This window comes from Erythrolamprus reginae, chromosome 9 (genome assembly GCF_031021105.1).
Source record: "Erythrolamprus reginae isolate rEryReg1 chromosome 9, rEryReg1.hap1, whole genome shotgun sequence".
Lineage (NCBI taxonomy): Eukaryota > Metazoa > Chordata > Lepidosauria > Squamata > Dipsadidae > Erythrolamprus > Erythrolamprus reginae.
The window spans coordinates 1,768,261-1,791,038 of record NC_091958.1 but is presented as its reverse complement, the minus strand read 5'-3'; the positions used below and the strand labels follow the sequence as shown (position 1 = coordinate 1,791,038).

Here is a 22,778-nt window from a genome sequence, read left to right as displayed (position 1 = left end):
TCTATCTCTTCTCTTCTTGAACAGGATACATCTCCCCAATGATAATCATGAAGCAGTATAGTGGCAGTATGAGAGCACAAAGGAATCTAGTGAGATCTGATATGATTCATCCGTAATTGCCCGCTTATGTACAGCCTAGTTTTCTGGCTTTGTGGAGATTGAGAATCATGAACATTAATACACAAACCAACAAAAAGAGAACCTGAAATAACGGTTCAGAATTCATTCCTTTGGAATGGAACAGCCCACGTCAGAAACCGCAGCCCAAGGCCTCACCAAGTTCTAATAGACAACATTTGGAGGCCTAATCCATACAGTCTTAGCAGCCTTGCAGAGAGTCAGGAACAGGGATCTGCAGAGACTTTGGGTATAAAGGCCTGCCTTAGCTCTGTGCGTGTGTATCTGTCTTCTTGGGCAGGGCCAAAAATAGGACGGGAGAAAAGATGTAAGCTGCCTTCTTTAAGCAAGCCACTAATTAATACATGTCTGCCACAACAAACAATGCTAGTCTTTGCACCGAGTTGGAGGCTTTTGCTAACTTAGTGAAAAATGAAAGATTTAAGTAGTTTTAATCCAGGGTTCTTTATCTCTCTTCCTTTTGGGCTATTGAAGCTTTGACAAGTCATTTCGCATTGTGGTTAGCTGTGGGTGTGGATTGTACATAATCTACCCAAACAAGCAACATCAAGAAAATGCTTTGCTCTTGGGACTTTTCCTTGCAAACAGGGCTGGTTCTCTGACGGAAGGGATTTATTCCTTAAACTGCAAATACAAGAAGGGACTGGAATTTAGAATGGCGTAGCATAGAGTTGGATAGAATTCTTTATTGGCCACGTGTGATTGGAATTTGTCTTTGGTGCACATGCTCTCAGCGTACATAAAAGAAAAGACACATTTGTCAAGAATTATGAATTACAACACTTAATGATTGTCACAAATAAGCAATCAAGAAACAATCGATATTAATATAAATTGTAAGGATACAAGCAACAAATTACAGTCATACAGTTATAAGTGGGAGGAGATGGGTGATAGGAATGAAGATAAGACTAATAGTAATAGTAATGCAGCCTTAGTGAATAGTTTGACAGTGGTGAGGGAATTATTTGTATAGCAGAGTGATGGCATTGGAGAAAAAACTGTTCTTGTGTGCAGTGCTCTGTAGTGTCGTTTTGAGGGTAGGAGTTGAAACAATTTGTGTCCAGGATTCGATGGGTCAGTAAATATTTTCACCGCCCTCTTTTTGACTCGTGCAGTCTACAGGTCCTCAAGGAAAGGCAGGTTGGCAGCAATTGTTTTCTCTGCAGTCCTGATTCTCCTCTGAAGTCTGTGTCGGTCTTGTTGGGTTGCAGAACCGAACCAGACAGTGATAGAGGTGCAGATGACAGACTCAATGATTCCTCTGTAGAACTGGATCAGCAGCTCCTCAGGCAGTTTGAGCTTCCTGAGTTGGTGCAGAAAGAACATTTCTTTGTTTTGCTTTTATGATGATGTTTTTGATGTTAGGTGACCATTTTAGGTCTTGAGATATGATAGAACCTAGAAATTTGAAGGTTTCTACTGTTGACACTGTGTTGTCTAGTATTGTAAGAGGTGGTAGAATGGAAGGGTTTCTCCTAAACTCTACCACCATTTCTGCGGTTTTGAGTGTGTTCAGTTCCAAATAGTTCCGGTCGCACTACGAGGCTAATTGTTCAACCTCCCATCTGTATGTGATTTCATCGTTGTCTCGAGTGAGACCAATCATTGTTGCATCATCTGCAAACTTCAGTGGTTTAACAGATGGATTGTTTGAGATGCAGTCATTGGTATTTAGAGAGAAGAGTAGTGGAGAGAGCACACAGCCTTGGGGGGCACCTGTGCGAATTGTACATGTATCTGATGTGATTTTATCTAAATATTTCAAAAATTTGCATTTTTGAAGGATATATTCAGGAGCGACCACCAGCTAATGGTCAGAAAAGTGAAGGTCGTGGTTGGAATTGACAAGACTGAAACTCTTGCCTGTTCTTGATGACTGTCTGATGCATCTCGTGAAGTGAGCGTGGCTCACAAGGCCTTTGAATATAATTTGCTAGTTGGAAAAGATGTTACCCAACTCTTCATCTTCACTGGAAAATGTATACCAAGGGCTACCCTACCTACAGATGATTGGGGGTGGGGTGTGTTAATAACCCCGCAATCTCATGCTCTGGGGTGGAGTTGGGGCAACTAAATTGAGCCAAGTGTTTACTGGCAGGATGCCCTTCCTGTCACCAATGTGGTGCTCACAGCAGATATTTCCTCATAGTGCCCAGAGAGAAATACCTACCTGGGATCAAACTCACACTCTCCTAATGGTGAGGTGAGAGCGCCACCTCTAGGCCACTGCACCATTCTACCCTACCTACAGAATAATGAGTTGGAAAAAATGGGTACAAGCATCTTTTTAAAGTCTTATCTTCATCATGTTTTAGTGGTCTGTCAACTTTTCAAGTATTAAGTATATTTAACAGTTTCAACATTTTCTTTCCCTCTTATTTTTCTTTTTTAGATAAATAAATAAATAAATAAATAAATTATTATTATTATTTATTAGATTTGTATGCCGCCCCTCTCCGAGGACGTGGAGCGGCTCACAACAATAACAATACAATACAATACATATCCAATATTAAGAGAACTAAATTAAAAACCCATTATTACTAAAAAAAACCCAATCAATTCTACACAATCACACCACTCTCAAATGCTAAAGTCAGAAGGGCGGGGGAAAGAATTAATCCCCCCATGCCTGGTGGCATAAATGGGTCTTCAACATCTTGCGAAAGGCAAGGAGGGTGGGGCAGTTCAAATCTCTGGGGGGGAATTGATTCCAAAGGGCTGGGGCCGCCACAGAGAAGGCTCTTCCCCTGGGGCTCACCAAATGACATTGTTTAGTCAACGGGACCCAGAGAAGGCCAACTCTGTGGGACCTAATCGGCCGCTGGGATTCGTGCGGCAGGAGAGGGTCCGGTTGGGCATTCTGTTGACCTTCTGCTCCTTGTTGGTCTTCTAGGGCTTGAGTGTCAGAGGCCAAAGCACCAGCATTCAAGCGATGAGATCGAGGTCCTTTCCACAGGGACTCCCCTCCAGCAGGAAAGCCCAGAGCTCTACAGAAAAGGGACGACGCCTTCGGACCTCACGCCGGACGACAGCCCTCTCCAAAGCTTCCCGGCCAGCCCCTCCTCATCCCCGCCTCTGGGCCCCTCCTGTCGGAACAAGAATGCCCACTTCACCCGGCAGCTTTCCATGGATGAGGAGCGGGGTGGGGAAATCCAGATGTTGTTGGAGGGACGCAGTAGGGAGTTCATGAGGCCTAACAGCTGGGGCGAAGACAAGGAGGGCGGGCCTCATGGGATAAGAGGCGGGGTCTTGCGCAGCGGCCAATTGGAAGACCACCGAGGCCGGAGCGGTGGCGGGCACAAGCACGGCACCTCCAATCACAAACCACGGGAGAGGTGGGCAGACCCCCCAACCATGGTTTCGTGGACTTATCACCGCCCGCACCACCACAGCTCGGGGAGCAACAAGCTCTCGGAGCTGGACGAGGAGAAGCTGAGCAACTACGAGATGGAGATGAAGCCCCTCATGCGGATGGACTCTTACATGCAAGAGAGGCAGACCCAGAAACGGCACCACGGCAAGGTGGGTCTGAGCAAGAACTCGGCTGAAGAGCCGCACCCCGGGGAAGAGCGGGCCTTTGGTGTCCAGCGGCTGAGGCCAGCCTCCCAGAACAAGGAGAACTTCAGGCCGGCCTCCTCTTCTGGTGAGCCAGCAGTGCAGAAACTAGAGAGCCTGAGGTTCGGGGATAAAGGTGAACCCCGGCTGTTGAGGTGGGACTTAACTTGCTCTCCACCACAGAAATCCTTACCTGTTGCACTAGAATCAGAGGAGGAGAATGGAGATGAGCTCAAATCCAGCGCGGTAAGTGGAGCACTCTGGATGGGCTTGTCTGTCAGGCTTCATCAGTGGTGACGCTGAAGCCCTGGGTGGATGAGGTCCCTGGCGAGGAGGAGGAGGAGGAGGAGGAGGCTGCTCAAGAGACACTGGGCTCTGCATGCAGGCAAAGTAGGCATGGGATAGGCGAGCGGCCACTTGCATGCTATTATTGATCTGTTCCCTCACTAATATCTATATTTCAAACTGAAGTGAATTTATCTTCTGACACTCCACTCAGATCAAATGGTGTGGTGTGACTAAAATAAGGAATGGAATGGAATGGAATAGAATAGAATATAGAATGGAATGGAACAGGATAGAATAGTATAACAGTACAGTACAGAATAGAATATGGAATAGAGTAGAGTAGAATAGAATAGAATAGAATAGAATAGAATTCTTTACTGGCCAAGTGTGATTGGACACACAAGAAATTTGCCTTTGGTGCAGATGCTCTCAGGGTGCATAAAAGAAAAAGAGACATTTGCCAAGGATCATGATATACAGCACTTAATGATTGTCATGGGGTCAAATAAGCAATGAAGAAACAATTAATATGAATAAAATCGTAAGGATATAAGCAACAGGTTACAGTCATACAATCCTAAGTGGGAGGAAATGGGTGATAGGAATGATGAGAAAAAAAACTAGTAGAAATAGTAGTGCGGACTTAGTAAATAGTTTGACAGTGGTGAGGAAATTATTGATTTAGCAGAGTGATGGCGTTCAGGAAAAACCTCACAGTGAGGTTTGATGTGTGGAATTTTGGAAGTGCGACAAGGCAGTGCAGGTATGAGCCACCTTTGGGGTGCTGGAGGGGCAAGCTGAAAGCAGTCTCATCCATTCATGTGCATAGGGGACAGTAATCAGCTGCCTTAAAACTGTCCATTCCAGCATCAACTACTCGGTTACTCAAGTCGTATTTCCTGGAGTCGAGTTTAGAGCGGTTTACATTTATTTGTTTGTTTGTTTGTTTGTTTGGATTTGTATGCCGCCCCTCTCCGTGGACGACATTAAGTTTGTATCTGATGTGTGCTCATGTGTTGTTGTGGTTGAAGCTGAAGTAGTCGTTGACAGGAAGGACATTGTAGCAGATGATCTTATGGGCTCTGCTTAGGTCGTAGGGAACGTAGTTCTAAGCTTTCTAAACTTAGGATTGTAAGTCTAGTTACGTAGGGAATTCTGTTGCAAGTAGAGGCATGGAGGGCTCTGCTAGTAAAGTATCTCTGGACATTTTCTACAGTGTTTGTGTCTGTTGTGTACAATCCGTGGTACAATCTGGCACGGTCCTGCTCGCCCTAATAAGCCTGGCCACTGCGCACGGAGCCTTTCTGAGCCTACGTGTTGCAGCAGAGAAACGTTGCAGCTCCAGACTCCCCAGTGGTGGCATCGCAGTGCTTAGAGCAGTTCTGGAGTTGGCGAAGGAAAAACCCCAGCAGGTCCGTTACCGTTTGTGCCAAGCCTCCTCCGTTTGCCAGCCTCGGAGACCAGGAAACGGGGACCAGGGACGCTAAACCGAAAGGCTGCAAATGCAGATTGAAGGCAGAGATGGATTCTTAAAGGCTGCCAGGCAGATGGCCAAAGGGATGTGCACCTACCTGGATAAAGCCAAGCTTGGGCAGCCAGGTATTGGGGGGGGGAGGCGTGTGAGCTGTGGATCTGATTGGCCAGCATCCTTGCAGTGTGTTGCTATGCAGCAACAGGGATGTTTTTCCTACCATGGAAAAGAGGAGCGCTTCTCCCTCTCCCCCCCCTCTCTCTCTCCCACTCTTTCTTTCTCTCTCTCTCACACACACATGCTCTGCCAGATCCCTTCCTCGATCCTGCAGATCTGTGTAAGGAAACTCCCCAAGTGCTTCTTGAAGGCGGAAGATGATGCAGCTACGTATTTAGTGGTTCTACGGTGTGCTTTGCCATCCAAAGCTGCTGCTTCTCCTGGCTGGCGAGAGAGTAATGAATGCTGTTAATAAGAAATCCTTCCATTTGGAGAGGGTCACAGATTCCCCAGACCCTCCTTTTCGCTCACCCGAACTCAGGAAGGGAATCTCTCCAGTGGAGAATTTGGGCACTCTGAGGGTATCTCATGGGCGTCCTCGCAAAATGGCACACATTAACTCCTGAACCAAAAGCAAGGCACAGACTTTTCGTCATGCCTCTTAGCTTCCACTGCCCTGGTTGTGGATTGTTGGACTTTGGAGAGCGTGATAGAAGCATCCGGGCTCTGTGGCTCATGGATTAAGTTGTATATGTTAAGCTCCGAGTCTTCAGCCAGTAATGGTTTCATGCAGTGCGTAAAGCTGGTCTGTTGCCTCTTCTGCGGATGGAGACATCACAACTGGAACAAGGGAGGGGAATGACTCAAGCGACCTTCTAAAGAGGGAATCCAACAAACCCTTGCATGGGGCCCGACAGTGTTTTCGACCTTGGCCAAAGATGTTGTGGACTTCAACTCCCAGAATTCCCCAGCCAGCCCACAGTTGAAGTCCATAACCTTGAAGTCTAGGAGTTGAAGTCCACCACCAAGTAGTTAAGGTTGAAAAACTCTGAAATTTGGGAATCATTGGTTCTGGAGTCTATTTATTTATTATTTATTTTGACTTCTATGCCGCCCAGTCCTGAAGGACTCAAGGCAGCTTATAACAATATAAAATACAAAACAATAAAAAGAAGTCAAATTTACAATCGAAAGCAATAAAACCCAGTTAACTTTGTAGTCAGCATGCATCTATCTAGTCTCAGTTCCCTTGAGATGTGGAAATTCCAACAGCCATTGACCGCCTCTCCCCCCCCCCCCAATCAGTCTGGGGGTTCCCCCTGTAACCCCCTCTCTCTTTTTCTTTCCTGTTCCAGGGTTCAGCTCCCATCCTAGTCGTCATGGTGATCTTGTTAAACATTGGAGTCGCCATTTTGTTTATTAACTTTTTCATCTAAACCGAGACTGTCTTGTTTGCAAAACTCCAAAACGGTTAACAATTAATTAATGAAAAACGACAACAAAAAAAACCCGGCCCCCAAGCGGTCTGAAAATGGGGATAATGCTGCGAGAGACCCAACGGGAGAATGAGGTCGTCGTTTCGAACTGTCCCGCGACAACTTTCAAGTCTTTTCACAGAAGATCCACCACCGATTGAGTCTCACTCACAGTTTGCCTTTTTCACCCCCACCCCCCCACCCCCACTCCTAGGTAATGTTTTGGATTTTAGCCCCAAAATTCTTTGCTTGCACAATCCTTTTGCTGTGTGGCATGGCAGAATGGTAGCAGCAGCCTCCCCGCCCTTCCCAGCACCAGACGGGAGGGAAAGCGTTCCTCCAGGGGGGGTTAGCCAGACCTAGGAAGGTGGCTTCCCGCGAACGGCCCTCCATCTTCAGACGTTTCATTCAAGGCAGCGTCCAGAGAGATGCCGCGATCCTAGCATTGCTTGGTGAAATGCCCGGTGGGGTCCTTTGAGAAAATCCCAGCGCCTTCCTGGTGTGTGCGGATCGAGCTGGGAAAGTCTGAGCGGCCAAAACAGAACGGCCCAAGCAGCTAGACCTCAAGGGGTGATGGCGATGGCCTAGAACCATTTCTTGGATCATTTAAACAGCCATACCCAGCACAAAAGTCTTAAGCCTTTCCCCTTCCTCATCCAAAGTACACTGCTCAAAAAAATAAAGGGAACACTCAAAGAACAAATCCTAGATCTGAATGAATGAAATATTCTCATTGAATACTTTGTTGTGTACAAAGTTGAATGTGCTGACAGCATGTGAAATTGACTGTCAGTCAGTGTTGCTTCCTAAGTGGACAGTTTGAGTTCACAGAAGTTTGATTTATTTGGAGTTATATGCTGTTGTTTAAGTGTTCCCTTTATTTTTTTGAGCAGTATCTATTTTTTTCCACCTAATGAGTTGAAAATCATTCGTTGTCCCAGGCGACAATTAGAAAATTATTTCTTTATTTGTAAAACTTTATCGCCCAACCGTCTTAACCAAAGTTTTGCATAAAGTCACCTGCAGGATGCTGAGGCTCAGGTAAAAATCCTGTATCTATAAACTGCGCCATCTTTTTTTTTTTTAATCTCATTCAACACATTTTTTTTCATCCTTCCCGGCAGGTGTTTAAAATAAACCCAGAAAGTTTTTCTTTGTTATGAAAGATGACCAAGGTTTTCCAGGAAACGCATCCTCCAGAATTGCCAAGGAGCCGGCCCCCTCTCTATGGGGAACGATGCTTAAATGCCCCCCCCTTCCCCCAAGAGCCACCGTGGCACCGTGAGGAACGGGGCGCGACGGGCATCCCTTCTTCCATCTTGCCATGAGCCATTTCCAGATGCCCTGCTTGGCCTCGGAGCATGTAATAGTTTTGCATTTTGTCTGCAGGATGTATATTCCAGCTTCCGACATAATCCCTGTACAAAAAAAAAAGGAAAAAAAAAAAACCAAAACCAAAACTAGAGAACAACAACAACAACAACGAAAACATTGTCAACAACAGCCTCTGAGTATGTAATGCTCTTTTTATAATTTGTTTTCTCTCCTCTATGTATCACTTAATTTTGGTATGGTTGAAAACATCTTTATAAGATGCCTGCGTTGTTCTTTCTTCTTCTTCTTCTTTTGGGAGCGAGGTGGGGGCTTCCCCTGCCTTGGTCGTTACACTGAAAATACACCTTGGTTACTAAGGAAGCAGCAGTGCCCCTTCGAGTTTCTGTTATATATATATATATGGGGAAAAAGGCACAATATTGAGTTCTCTTCAGTTGGGCCAAGAGTTGGGAAGGCAACCGGGACTCTCAATCAAAGCTCTAGATCAGTGATGGCGAACCTTTTTTCCGTCAGATGCCGAAAGTGTGGGGGCATGTGCTGTCGCACCTGTGCAAATGCCCACATCCATAATTCAATACCCGGGGAAGGCGAAAACAGCTTCTCTTGCCTCCCGCAGGCCCTCTGGAGGTCGGAAACAGCCTGTTTTCCAACGTCTGGTGGCCCCAGTGGGCTCGTGTTTTGCCCTCCCCAGGCTCCAAAGGCTTTCCCAGAGCCTCTCCCCCATCCCCCCAGAAACTCTCTGGAAGCCAAAAACGCCCTCCCAGAGCCTCTGTGAGAGCAAAAATTCAGATGGCCGGCACACACACGCACGTTGGAGCTGAGCTAGGGCAACAGCTTGTGTGCCAGCAGATATGGCTCCGCGCGCCACCTGCGGCACCCATGCCACAGGTTCGCCATCACTGTTCAACAGCTGGAGGTGGTCTAGATTCCCATGCCTTTCCCACCAATCCAATGTGGCCCTGCATTGAGTCTCCAGTGAGGGAAATGCAACTTTACCCCTACTCAAGACACAGTGCAATGTTCAAGCATGACCCTCCTGAGAGTGTTCAAATCATCTCCATCTTTTCCCATTATCTACATTGCCAGGCGTTGACAGGAGCTGCCATTGGGCAACATCTGGAAGTTCATAGCTTTAACCACCCAGCAAAATAATCAAGATGGCAGTCTTCCAGATCTGTGGGCTGTGAGTTATGGGTCTTGGATCCCAAGGTCCATGCAGAGAAGCAGTGGAGAGAGGTTGCTATTGATCTATTTTCCTTTATTCTCTCTTGGATACAGAAAGCAAACATGAGCATTTGACCTTGACACTGGTCCACTATCCTTCCCATCATTTACTATTAGCCGTGTGAGTTGAGGCTGATGGGATTTGGAGGCCATCTTCTGGAAGGTCTCCAATTTCTTCTCTTTTGGGGAAAAAAAAAAGATTGTAAGAGGGCTAGAATTACACGTGGAAAGAGCTCCGGGCTACAAGAGGTTGGGAAACCAAGCCCCCTTCCTCTACTAAAGGCCCCCACCCGTAACCACAATCTGCTTATTGATGAGCTCCTAAGCGAAGGCATGACAAAACTCAGGCCACCCCGCATTTACCCCACACTTCCAACAGCACTAATGATAGTGCAGAGAGGCGCCAGGACTTGATACATCCTGCTCAGATAAGTGATGCATTAAATAAAAATGCCGCCCTCACCACCAAAAGCAATTTTTATTGGTAAACTCTCTTAAAACGGCAAATTCCAGCTTCCAGCCTTATGACTGCACCCAGGTGAGATGTGGCTTCTATTAAATGCTCAAGGTGTTAATTCCAGCCGCTCGCTCTCAAAAACGTTCTCTGTTTCCTACGTACATAGTGCTTTCTCTTCTCGCATAAACCGTTCATGCACAGGTCCATTAAACATGGGCTCACCACCACAACGCAGAAATCCTCAGGAGAAGCAGGAATAACAGAACTAGCTTCACAACAACACAAGGACGTTGTGAGATGGATCTTCCCGGAGAGCCTGAACCTTGTAAAGATCTGATTAAACCCCACAGAAAGCCAAGTCCCTCAAGGCATTGGCTTGGCTTACATCTATCAAGAACAACGCCAGATTCCCCGGGCGCCTATCAGTTACTCTGCTCTCAAATCCTTGACTGAAGAAACTTATTCAACAAGGGCCTTGTAAGCCATCAACCACCAAGTCAGATCCTGCCTTGTGAAGAGGACAGGATTGGCCAAACACAACTGTCCGGCCTCCAAGTCACTGCAAGCCTTGCCTAGGTGGCACCTTCATGGAACGCCTTTGCCATGGCCTGCCCAACCTTCACCGCCTTCTTCTCTTTGGCATCAGGGCCCAGGTTCTGGCGGGCCAGGTCCACCCAGTACTGCTCAGTCCTGGCAAGGTAGTCGGCCAGCTTTTCATCCTGTTGCACAGCTGGATGTTCTTCCTTGTCTGAAGGGAGGAAAAGCAAGTGGTCAGTGGAGAACTGAGGCTGGAAAGCAGCTGCCCCACTGACCACGTTCTCTTCTTTTATGGATTTACTAGGGCAGCCCTCACTTGCATGAATATTCATAAGTTTTGGTCTAATTCATCTATTTACCTAATTTTACACTGAAGAACAGGTGGGTGGGTGAGACACAAATTGTAGATAGGGAAAGCACCACTGGGCTATGGAGGAAGAAGTTCCTTTCTCTGATACTTTGAAAGACCTTTAAAAAAACATCTAGAAACTCGGGACTATTTCTTTACACCAGTGGTTCTCAACCTGGAGGCCAGGACCCCTTTGGGGGGGTCAAAGGACTGTTTCACAGGGGTCACCTAAGACCCTGGGGGAAAAAGATAAATTTCCCCTGGTGTTAGGAACTAAAGCTTCTAGTCTGGCACCTTGGAACATTTTTAAAAAAATAATCCTTTTACATTAAAAGAAGAGAAAAAACATATAATACATATAATAATATAAATTGAACAGGAAAAAAGTATTAAGAATAAAAGAAATAAAGTGAGAAAGTTAAGGGCAAGATTAAAGGGTGGCAGAAAAAAATATTTTGTTGTCAACTAAATAGATGACATTTTAATCCTAAACGACCTTGGAACGTATTTTTACAATCCGACCAATCAGGCGTATACAGTGGGGGTGTCCCTCTGACCTTCCTGCCAATCAGCTTCAAGCTCTGTTGGGAGAACTGGCGCTAGACTTATGGTTGGGGATCACCACAACATGAGGAAGTGTATTAAGGGGTCGCGGTATTAGAAAGGCTGAGAACCACTGCTTCACGCCGTGCTTCTGGAGAAAGGAAAAGGCAGAGTCTGGATGGCAGTGGTTTCAAAACCCGTTTCTTTACCAAATAGGCCAAAACCCGTTTTGTAGGCTTCTCCAACCTGCCACTCTCCAAGGAATACTAAGACTTTGAATTAACTGCCTGGGATTGAAGCTTCAGCGGAGCTTCTGGAGAAGGTCCATTTGGGGAGCCCTGTTCTGGCTGGCTTTCTTTTCCACTATTCACCCAAGAATCCCCACCCAGCTGGGACCCCTGAGAGCCCCCCATGGGAAGCAAAACCCAAAGGTGAGAAAGCGAATTCCTCGTCCAGGGCTTTTTGGTGGCCTTACCATCCTCTCCACTCTCCTCCTCATCAGAGTCCTCTTCTTCCTCCTCCTCTTCCTCTCCTCCCTCGGCACCTTCCACATCTTCATCCGACTCAGATTCTTCAAGCCATTCCTGAGTTTCTGCCACAGCAGAATACACACACACACACACATAAACGTCTACACAGGAATTCACACATGCAAATACATGATCCTTCAACATTCAAAATGAAGACTAATTGTTAGGAATTTTCCCTTCCTGAAATTACCACCAGTGCTCCACATTAGCCTCTAAAGCAGGGGTCTCCAACGTTGGCCACTTGAAGCAAAGCTGGCTGGGGAATTCTGGGAGTTGAAGTCCACCAGGCTTCAAGTTGCCACGGTTGGAGACCCCTCCTCTAAAGGACAGTGTCTCCCACGTTAGTAGGAAAGACTCCAACGTCAACCTGAGGTTGGGCTGTGAGATTGATTCCGAAGGGGGTGAATAATGCTTGAGTTGTAGGGGGCAGAGCTTACAAGGGCCCAGGTGGTACAGCAATAACTACTGTATCCCTGGAGTATCCCCAGTTCTGCTGAAATCTGTCTGGACCAGTCTGGGATGGCTGGACTGTTCCTGGGTGAAAAAAGCCCAGATTTAGGTTAAAAAATAGAGAGAATCCCTTGTGAAACTTCAGGATTTCATTAAAAATTCCCCCCACCAACACTAATTCCACTGACCAATAGGAAAGTTTAAAGTATACTGCTCAAAAACATAAAGGGAACCCTCAAATAACACATCCTAGATCTGAATGAAGGAAATATTCTCATTGAATGCTTTGTTCTGTACAGAGTTGAATGTGCACAACAGCAGGTGAAATTTGATTGCCAATCAGTGTTGCTTCCTAAGTGCAGTTTGATTTCCGAGAAGTTTGATTTACTTAGAGATATATTGTGTTGTTTAAGTGTTCCCTCTATTTTTTTGAGCAGTATATTTCCAGCCCATTTTATGAGAAGAGAGAGTTCCAAGCAGCCCCCACTAGGATTAACAAAAAAAAAAAGTTCAGGACTCAAGATCAAGCGAGGCCACGGCACAGCGAAGGTGTTCTTCCAGGGATTAAGCCTGGCCAGAATTAGCTGCTCTTGTGCCGGTCAGTTTATTCAGAGCCCTCTGCATGAAAGTAGCCATCCGCAGTTCATCCACAGTTCCCATCATTTGTCTCCACCTCGGTACAAATAAGCTTTTGTCTCAGATTAACGTGAGAGCTGGGATAGAATTAAGCCCCACTGCTTTCCAGCTCTTGCGGGACGTCTCCCAAGCGAAGAATTCAGGAAATCTTCACCTAAATCCAAACCTCCTCCACCCGTGGCCCCTTTCAGTGGTCTAACGCAGATGGCGCTTCACCCAGAACTAGAACTTTCTTGGCTTGGGGATAACAGAAGCAGGCTGGTAAAATATGCAAGCTGCCTTGTGCTGCTGAAGCCACCTTGGAACGGGCCATGTCAGCAAAAAGAGAAGATACTTAACAGGTGTGTGTGGGGGGGGGAGGAATTAAAGCACTAAAGTGATCACAACATTGAACCCAAGACCAAATTAAGAGCAAGTGCTATAATGTGATTGTTATACTTTCTGTGCAACAAAGACCCCCCCCCCCCCTCTGTTGCTAAGATGAACCCAGTTTTTGGGGAACGCTGGAAGCTTTCTGGAGAGGACCACAGCATTCACCAAGGAAATCTAGTGGATCGAGAAGGATTCCGGACTGGCTTTCTTGGTCACATGCTGCTTTTGTATGCCAGCATGTGGAAAAATAATTTGAGCGGATGCTGTGGGTCAGTGAGAATTCTGGATTCTGTGTAAGGAGCGAAACTTAAAGCAAAGCGAGGGCTGTAATTTTGTTTCTGCTTTCTCGGAGGGAAGGGGAAGAAATCCCCAGAAATTCAGATTCTACAAATTCTAGATCCCCAGAAATTCGGGTCCTAGAAACATTGTCCAACCTTCCCAAGTTCCAGCATCTCATCAGATATTTTTCCCGACTGTCCTAAAAGCTAAACTTCTTTGACTTTTATCCCCTCGCCCCCTCTTAAAAATAAAGGAAGAGAAGAAATGAAGACATTTCTGCAGGTACAAAGAACGAGGTGGAGACAAAGAATGAAAGGTGCTAACTCACTGGGGTCCATCTCCACCAGGATCTTCCACTCGTCCATTTTGTGGAGGTCGAGGGCGTAGAGGTCGTTGAGAGTGAACTGGCGGTCCCCCACCTCAAACATCCCCCCGTAGAGGTAGAGTATCCCGTGCTTGACTGCCAGCATGGCGTTGGAACGCGGGCAGGGCTCCACTGGAGCGCTGGAGGCTTCGTTCCCCCCTTCGTGCTCGTCTTCTTCTCCTGACTCTGTTGACTTCTCTTGGGGAGTTGAGATCAGCTGCTTGACAATCATCACGGTCCCGTCTTCTGCCACCACCTCCTTGACGATCTCCACAGGCCCAGGAGGTGGCTGTCCTTCCACCTCATCCCCTGTAGCAGCATCCTGCTGGGACTCCCCTTTCACTGCGCCTCTTCGCCTTCTCTTTTTCTCAGACTTTGACCCCTAGTGATAGAAACATAGAAGACTGATGGCAGAAAAAGACCTCCTGGTCGATCTACAAACATAGAAAGATAGAAGACTGATGGCAGAAAAAGACCTCCTGGTCCATCTAGAAACATAGAAAGATAGAAGACTGATGGCAGAAAAAGACCTCCTGGTCCATCTAGTCTGCCCTTATACTATTTCCTGTATTTTATCTTAGGATGGATCTATGTTTCTCCCAGGCATGTTTTTGGCCACAAACCTTTAACTGTCCAAGGAACCACCGATTCTTTGCCAGATCGTAGAAATAAATGTCATTGAAGAAGTCTCCTTCTAGACGTTCCTCCTCTTCTTCATCGTGGACCCCACCAAAGAGAAGAGAGCGGTTGCTGGGTCCCATGGCCACTGAGAAGCCAGATCTGGGTGTTGGCTTCACCCCAGAAGGACTCACCCTGCTCCAAGTCCATTTTTCTATCAAAGATAGAAAAAGCAGGACAAGAAAAACGAGAAATGAAAAGCAAAACAAAAGGGGAACGTCTTAAAATTCAGGCTTTGAGGGGACACGAGAAGGGTCTATACTCATGAGGACCCTTCACTGTTGTAGAAGACTCTCCCCCCCCCAACCCCCAATTCAACCCTCAGCCTAGCAAAAGATTCCGCACTCACCCGAGCCTTCAGCACTCAAGAGAAACATATCCGCATGGAGGGTCCCTTTGTCGACATCTTTCTTGATTCGCTGCACAATGAAAGCAGTTGTGTTATGGAATCGGAGATGTAGAACCAAGCTACCATCAAGGAATTATGAGGGTTATCCGGAAAGTCAGGTTACAAGGCACGTAGCTCTCGCGGGGAATGTTCACGGGGGAAGTTGATACTACTATCGTGTAGCGGGAAGCCAGCGGAAACAAACGAGCGGTGCCAATGGTCAGTAGACCATCCACTGGCATTGTGGGGAAGGTTAGAGATGACCATCCTCATCCCGTTCCCCTCCAAGGGCAAAGTGCGCGCTGTCATGCGCTACCTGAATGCTAAGAGCGCGAACGCTACCTGGATGGGGGGCCCAAGATGCTTCCTGAAACGCACAAAATCGACAGAATGCCACCTGAGAAATTCTGGACCCTTTCAAGATTGAAGGCGAGGCTTTTCTCAACTGGAGAGTGACAGGAGATGAAACTTGGTCTTATCCCCAGACTCCAGAGAGCAAACGTCAATCAATGCAGTAGCACCACACCCATTCTTTCAGCCCCAAAATTCAAAACTCAGCAATCGGCGAGAAAAATCTTGGGCACCCACCGCAGCAGCGTTCATGCCCTTAGCATTTAGGTAGCATCTTCGCACTTGGAGGGAAATGGAATGAGGACGGTCATCTCTAACCTTCACCACAACACCAGTCGATACAGGATAGTCATACCAACTTCCCCCCGCGAATATTCCCCCCGAGAGCTACGTGCCTTGTAGCTTTATTTTCCTGATAACTCTCGTATTTCCACAAATCTTCCTTATGAATCATGCACAATACTTCTAAGTCCTTGATTTATGACTTCATCTATCAGCAACGTGTCAGGAACTTTGACCGGTGGGAGATTTCCAGGGACTTCCCCCAAATTTCCATTATGTGGAAATATTTTCCTAGGGGGACTCAGACCTTCATCCTGCAAAGACTTCGGCCACCCTTACTGAGAGGCAGGGGTGGGAAAGAGGTCCTCCAGGAATTGCTGAACTGTAATACCCAGCAATGCCTCCCAAGGTGAAGGACGGTGGGACAGGCAATCCTGGAAGATGACAGGCTGATCCAGAACACCTAACAACAGCTTTCTTGTGGCAGAAAAGGCCCCTTCCAAACGTTCTCCAAACCACTTTGGAGACCTTCTAGTCTTAAAAGACCAGCGACTCATACCCACCCTATTAGCCAAAGGTGACCCTTACCTGCTTGGAGTAGCCTCCATAGACCACGAGGTGGCCCTCAGGTGTTGAAGCCAGATGGCAACCTGACCTCGGGGGTGGCGCCATCCCAGAAGGAGCCAGCTTAGACCAAGCAAAGGTGTCCAGATTGAAAGCATGGACATCGTTGTAGTAGATGTAGTCCCTAGTGGATCAAAAGCATCAGGTGACAGAAGGCACAGTTGAGTTGGCTCAACAGATCTCCAGAAGAGACGAAGAACGCAGGCCTGGCCCTCCAAATCTTCCGTCTGTTCTGGAATTCCTTCCGATTTCTCTTGGCGACCCCCCACCCCCTTGTTCTAGGCACATCCCAGACCACCTGAGCTGCTGGTCGGTTGACCTCTATCCCTTCTACCTGAACTTTCTGCCTAGAGAAGGAATCAAGTAACCACGATAAATAAAGCACAAGCACTCAGCATTTGAAAAAAATAAAGGTTGCTCTTAAACAAGTGAAGCTCAGCTCCTTCCTCGAATGAAAGTGGGGGATGAGCAGTGTTTTGGGGGGGAGGAAAGGCTGCCCGTTGCTCAAAGGTCACCATCATAAAACAGGGAAAGCCCAATGAAGATAGCAGGGTGAAGGAGTCAACATAGAAACGTACAAGATTGACTGCAGAAAAAGACCTCATGGTCCATCTAGTCTGCCCTTATACTATTTCCTGTCTTTTATCTTACAATGGATCTATGTTTATCCCAGGCATGTTTAAATTCAGTTACTGTGGATTTACCAACCATGTCTGCTGGAAGTTTGTTCGAAGCATCTACAACTCTTTCAATCAAATAATATTTTCTCACATGGCTTCTGATCTTTCCCCCAACTAACCTCCGATTGTGCCCCCTTATTCTAGGGTTCACTTTCCCATTAAAAGAACTTCCATCCTGAACTTTATTGAACCCTTTAACATATTTAAATGTTTCGATCGTGTCCCCCCTTTCCCTTCTGTCCTCCAGACTAGACAGATGGAGTCCATGAAGTCTTTCCTGATAAGTTTTATGCTTAAGACCTTCCACCATTTTTGCAGCCCGTCTTTGGACCCGTTCAATTTTGTCAATATCTTTTTCTAGGTGTGGTCTCCAGAACTGAACACAGTATTCCAAAAGTGGACATCTGGACCACCACCTCCTGCATCTCCTCTGGGTTCCTTTGTGCTTGATGGAAGCATCTTCAAAGGAAGGACAGGAGGCTTCCTGGGCTTAGTGGGGGCAAAATAACCCTACCCCCACCCCAGAAAATGGACAGTGGAGGAGACCCACCGGCTACTTTCATGGAACCCTCCAAAGACGATCAATTGCCTCTTGCTGACGGCCATCCGGTGTCCACTCCGCCCAGAGGGTCCTCCTGAAGCCCTGGAATCAAAGAAGAGGATGTCGGTGTCCCAAATAATATCCAAGAAATAAATCAGAGTCCCAGCCTTGGCTTTCTTCCAAGTTCCAATTTATTGTCAGAGTCATGTTGGTTACAAACTGTAGTCAAAGCGGTACTCTTGGAGCTCTTGACTTACTTGATTTGCTCCCAGGTCCTGGTGGCCAAATGCAAGACCCAGAGGTCTTTGTAGTGGTAGAACTGCTCCCCATCCGGAGAAGCGAATTCCCCACCGAACAGCCAGAGTTGTCCACCCCCCTGAGCCACAACCACAGCCTGCCAGGAATAAAGAGAGAGAGAGAGAGAGGGAGGGCAGGATCTGTGTCCTTTCTGACATGTAAAACTCAAGTTTTTCCCTGTATTGTTCTGACCAGGCTGCGTTGAACCAGGGTGCTCACGATAGGTAGGTAGGTAAGTGGTAGACAAGGGAGGGAGGGAAGAAGGAGAGACAAAAGGGAGGGGAGGAGGGAGGGAGGGAGGGAGGGAGGAAGGAAGGAAGGAAGGAAGGAAACGAAACATAGAAGATTGACGGCAGAAAAAGACTTCATGGTCCATCTAGTCTGCCCTTCTACTATTTCCTGTATTTTATCTTACAATGGATCTATGTTTATCCCAGGCATGTTTATATTCAGTTCCTGTGGATTTCCAAACCACATCTGCTGGAAGTTTGTTCCAAGCATCTACTACTCTTTCCGTCAAATAATATTTTCTCCCGCTGCTTCTGATCTTTCCCCCAACTGACCTCAGATTGTGCCCCCTAGTTCTTGTATTCATTTTCTTATGAAAAACACTTCCCTCCTGAACCTTATTTAACCTCTTAGCGTATTTAAATGTTTTCATTGTGTCCCCCCTTTCCCTTCTGTCCTCGAAGGGACAGGTGGAGTACATTAAGGAAGGAAGAAGAGACAAAAGGGAGGGAGGGATTGAGAAGGGAGGAAGAATGGAAGGAAGGGGAGGGGAAAGGGGAGGTGAGGTTGAAAATGGAAGGGAGGGAGGACACCCACATACATTTACAGAACCATATTTTCTGGAGAAGAAGCTACCTTAACTAGGTTCCTCCATCAATCCCTATTATTATGAAACAAGGCCCATCCTGGCTTAGCACAGTGGGTGATCCCAACACCCACCCACCCCCAGATGATCACAGCCCCCATACCTGGTGAGCACAGCGCCGAGGTGGAGGATTCGGAATATCAATTTTAGCCCAGCTGTCCTTCCGGATGTTGTAAACGAAGAGCTCGTTGTAGAGGAGGGTCTACGAGAGACATCAAAGGAGGAGGAAGAGGAGGAGGAGGGCTTTGCTAGAAGTGGAGATTTTCCAGAAAGGCCCATTTTTACTGCACAACTTGATCTCTCAGAATTACAACCCAGCCAGCATTTTCTAACTTTGCAACTCTGGAAATTCATTAAATTCTTTGGGTGGCTCTAGCTGCATCAGTATCCAAATCAGGACATACATACATACATACATACATACATACATACATACATACATACATACATACTTTCTTTCTTTCTTTCTTTCTATCTTTCTATCATCTATCTATCTATCTATCTATCTATCTATCTATCTATCTATCTATCTATCTATCTATCTATCTATCTATTACATGGCACCTGGTCAGCCCTAAACAGACCCTTATTTTAATAAAGCAATTTCAAATTGTCCCTAAGGAGTTGGGCGGCCTATACATTTAATACATTACATTAAATTCTCCAAGCCGTTGTGACTGTGTAGGCCACTTCCTCCATTGCTCCAGAGGAGGAAAGTGCCCATCCCAAGGTCAGGAATTCAGAAACAAAACACAAGCTCCCTTCAGCTGAGGTCCTCCAGGTCAGGTTCTCCAACCTTGGTCACTTGTGGCAAAGCTGCCTGAGGATTTCTGGGAGTTGAAGTCCACAAAAAGTGGCCAAGATTGGAGACCACTGCCCCAAGTAGCTGGCACTCCACTCATTAGAGTAAGATCAGCCCTTCCCACACTTCCTTCTACAAGAATATCAGGTGGCTGGAGAAGTTGAGAAGAAAGGCTGAAGCTCCATCTTGAGGTCATTTGGATTCATGGTCTCCACAGTAGGGTCTCTAAACTTGGCCACTCTAAGACTTGTGGACTTCAACTCCCAGCCAGCATGAGGAATTCTGGGAGTTGAAGTCCACAAGTCTTAAAGCAGTCCAGTTTGGAGACTTCGGAGAAGGGCGGCATACAAATCTAATAAATAATAATAATAATAGCAACCAGTTCTATAAATACGTTCCGTGCTAGGGAATGAAATTCTCCCACATCTGCTGTACGTTTCCTGCCAAATAAACTTTGATGACTTGCCCATGAAATCAATTGCTACGTGAAGCAGAGGGAAGTAACATTTTCTTCCCTAGATGCATTATTTACATATATTTTATTTTAATTATATCCTCTTTTTTTCTTCTCAGAGAAGCTCCTGAAGGCAGCGGGCAGAATCAAAACCGATAAAATTAGCAATTGAAAATGAAGGGCTACTAGTGAGAAACCAATTCAGCCAACAGATTTTACTAAAACCCTTTCTCCATCTTCACCATCATTCTATTTTCCCCCTGAATAAAGCCCACTTAACCAAAATCTCATTTAACGACAGAAATTTTAAGCTCAATTGTGGTTGTACGTCGAGAAATACTCATATCGATCAGTGCTGGGAATAAGACATAGATCCATTTGGACCTCTGCAATTCCTTACAGCAATCAAAATTTGACATGCAATTTCTGGAAGATTTAGAAGTGAAACTGGATACGAGAAGGGAGGAGAGGAAAAAAAGGAATACTTTACTTTTTGGCCATTGAAATATTCACCTCCGAACAGGATGAGCTCGTCTTTCTCAGGATGTGCAGAGAAAGAGGCGTTGAGCCTGCGAACCAAGAAGAAAAGAGGTTAAGCTAAGGATCCCCAAACTTGGCAACTTTAAGACTTGTGGACTTCAACTCCCAGAATTCTCCAGGTTAAGCAAACCAAGCGCAAGATTATAAGGCCTTGGAATGCTGCATCCAGTTTTGGTCGCCATGATGCAAAAAGGATGTTGAGACTCTAGAAAAAGTGCAGAGAAGAGCAACAAAGATGATTAGGGGCCTGGAGGCCAAAACAGATGAAGAACGGTTGCAGGAACTGGGTATGTCTAGTTTAATGAAAACAAGGACCAGGGGTGACATGATAGCAGTGTTCCAACATCTCAGGGGTTGCCACAAAGAAGGAGTCAACCTATTCGCCAAAGCACCTGAGGGTAGAACAAGAAGCAATGGGTGGAAACTAAACAAGGAGAGAAGCAACTTAGAACTAAGGGGAAAATTCCTGACAGTCAGAACGGTTGATCAGTGGAACAGAAGTTGCCTCCAGAAGTTGTGAATGCCCCAACACTGGAAGTTTTTCAGCAGATGTTGGATAACCATCTGTCTGAAGTAATGAAGGGTTTCCTGCCTAAGCAGGGGGTTGGACTAGAAGACCTCCAAGCTCCCTTCCAACTTTGTTGTTGTTATTATTATTTCAGGGAACAGAGTTAATGAGGACTAGCAGCTTTTCACTGGGCACTGAAGGGGTGCACGAAACATTTCGAGGCCAAAGCTTCCCAACTGCCCAAATAACCTTTGTGTTTTCATTCTCACCTTGAGGAGGGAGGGGCGCAGGGGGTCTCCAGCACCTGCGTCTTTGCGGCATCCAGAGACTGGAATTGGGCGATCAGGGCCTCCAGATCCTCCTGCAATTCAAGAAACTGCTTGGTTTTGCAACAAAACTGGAGACAAACACACACACACACACACAAATAAGGATCACTGCGGCTCATTCTTTCATTCTTTCAAATAGATGAAAACGTATGTTCTTTTGTGTGCAAGTATAACTTTGGCAAAAGACATTTTAACGAGATCAAATTGAATACTAAAAAGAGCTGGAGTAGGTAAAGGAGGGGGGGAAAAGTTGCATAATGGGAAAGGAAATTAGGAAAAAAAGAAAAGGAAATATTATAAAGAAACACTTTCCAATCTTCTTAAACGTGGTTATACATGTGTTAATATTTGACTCACTCTCTCTCTAAAAGCCACATCCTTTCTTTCCACCAGCTGCCATTTCTAACTATCAAATTCATTACAAATTTTCTTTTATTTATTTGACCTACATGCCACCCAATAATAATAATAATACAGTAATAATAACAACAACAACAACAACAATTTATTAGATTTGTATGCCGACCCCTCTCTGCCTCAGGACTGTGTCTCACAACAATAAAACAATACAATAACAAGTCAAAGTCAAATATTAATAGCAATTAAACCCTTAAAAGTAAAACCATATTTCACATACCATTCGAAATATGATTTGGCTGGAACTAAAGTGGTGACATGCTCACAATCACAAAATCAGAGATTCATTTTTCTCTTTTCCCTCCCCACCCCACCAGCAAAAACTTGTGTGTGTGTGTGTGTGTGTGTGTGGTTTCCCAGTCCCTGTTGCACATTTCCTTCTCTTGCACTAACTGGCTGCACTAACTCACTACTCCCACCCCTCCTCTCTTGCACTATCCCAACCTCTTGGATTGCATAGGAACCGAGCCAGGAGCAAGAGAGAGAGGGGAGGGTGGACCGGTTGGATTGCTGCCTGCCCTGCAGCTGGGAAAGCCTCCCGCCACGCCCAGCCTCCTGGCCACGCCCACCTCCTCCTTCTTGGTGCGCTTGGAGACTTTCTTCTCCATCTTGGCCGCCGTCTTCTCGGCCCCCTTGGCCTTCCTCTCCTTCTTGCTCTTCTTGCCCATCTTGGCAGAGTCGGGGCGGCTGCGCTCACATGGCAGGCCGGGCCTTGTAAACCCTGGGACTTTCCTGTTCCCGGAGCATTTCCTGCCAGCGGAAAAAAGAACCAGGAGGAGGAGAGTTTGCAAAAGGGTGCCATCTGCCGGAGGGAGGCTGCTTTGCAAGGCGAGGGTTGACGCAGCCTTGCAAAAAAGGAAACAGCATTTGGGGTGGGGGGAAATCAATAGAGTACAGTACAGTAATGGAGAATCTTGGTAGCTCAGGGTTTGGCAGGAGGGGGCTCCTTTGCAGACGGTCATTGTCTGCGAGAAAATGCCCAGGCTCAGAAAGCACCCAGGCCCCCT

At 46.4% G+C, this 22,778-nt stretch overlaps 2 protein-coding genes across 6 annotated transcripts in view; one reads left to right on the top strand and one right to left on the bottom strand.

Annotated features, from left to right (window-relative positions):
* JPH3 (junctophilin 3) overlaps window positions 1-7,144 on the top strand; it is a 48,758-nt gene extending 41,614 nt beyond the window's left edge. The window contains exons 4-5 of one of the 2 annotated variants that reach the window (XM_070761833.1): window positions 3,038-3,945; window positions 6,811-7,144. In XM_070761833.1, the coding sequence (XP_070617934.1) occupies window positions 3,038-3,945; window positions 6,811-6,891 (989 nt within the window). In that variant the 3' untranslated portion in view covers window positions 6,892-7,144. The remainder of the gene's footprint in view (window positions 1-3,037; window positions 3,946-6,810) is intronic. The other variant, XM_070761834.1, reaches the window with a different exon arrangement.
* A 2,804-nt stretch (window positions 7,145-9,948) lies between these two features.
* On the bottom strand, window positions 9,949-22,533 carry KLHDC4 (kelch domain containing 4). Of its 4 annotated transcripts, none has more exons than XM_070761835.1 (12): window positions 22,341-22,533; window positions 21,295-21,386; window positions 20,468-20,546; window positions 18,825-18,923; window positions 17,808-17,944; window positions 17,560-17,652; window positions 16,294-16,453; window positions 15,034-15,103; window positions 14,630-14,838; window positions 13,971-14,388; window positions 11,851-11,967; window positions 9,949-10,694 (listed from the first exon to the last, which is right to left on the bottom strand). In XM_070761835.1, the coding sequence occupies exons 1-12, from the start codon at window positions 22,437-22,439 to the stop codon at window positions 10,519-10,521; spliced, it is 1,749 nt and encodes a 582-aa protein (XP_070617936.1). In that variant the 5' UTR covers window positions 22,440-22,533; the 3' UTR covers window positions 9,949-10,518. The 4 variants fall into 4 exon arrangements, with proteins under 4 accessions (XP_070617936.1, XP_070617938.1, XP_070617939.1 ...); XM_070761837.1 differs by having other exon boundaries at window positions 20,491-20,546; window positions 22,341-22,437; XM_070761838.1 differs by lacking the exon at window positions 22,341-22,533 and adding an exon at window positions 21,992-22,141 and having other exon boundaries at window positions 20,491-20,546.
* Window positions 22,534-22,778: the final 245 nt, after the last annotated feature.

Bases quoted from the DNA above. Each gene is read 5' to 3' on its own strand.
- KLHDC4 (XM_070761835.1), bottom strand. From the start codon at position 22,439: ATGGGCAAGAAGAGCAAGAAGGAGAGGAAGGCCAAGGGGGCCGAGAAG. The intron at 21,387-22,340 runs GTGGGCGTGGCC...CTTGAATTGCAG, and splicing joins AGCGCACCAAGAAGGAGGAG to GAGGATCTGGAGGCCCTGAT. The intron at 17,945-18,824 runs GTATGGGGGCTG...TATTCCTGGCAG, and splicing joins CTCGGCGCTGTGCTCACCAG to GCTGTGGTTGTGGCTCAGGG.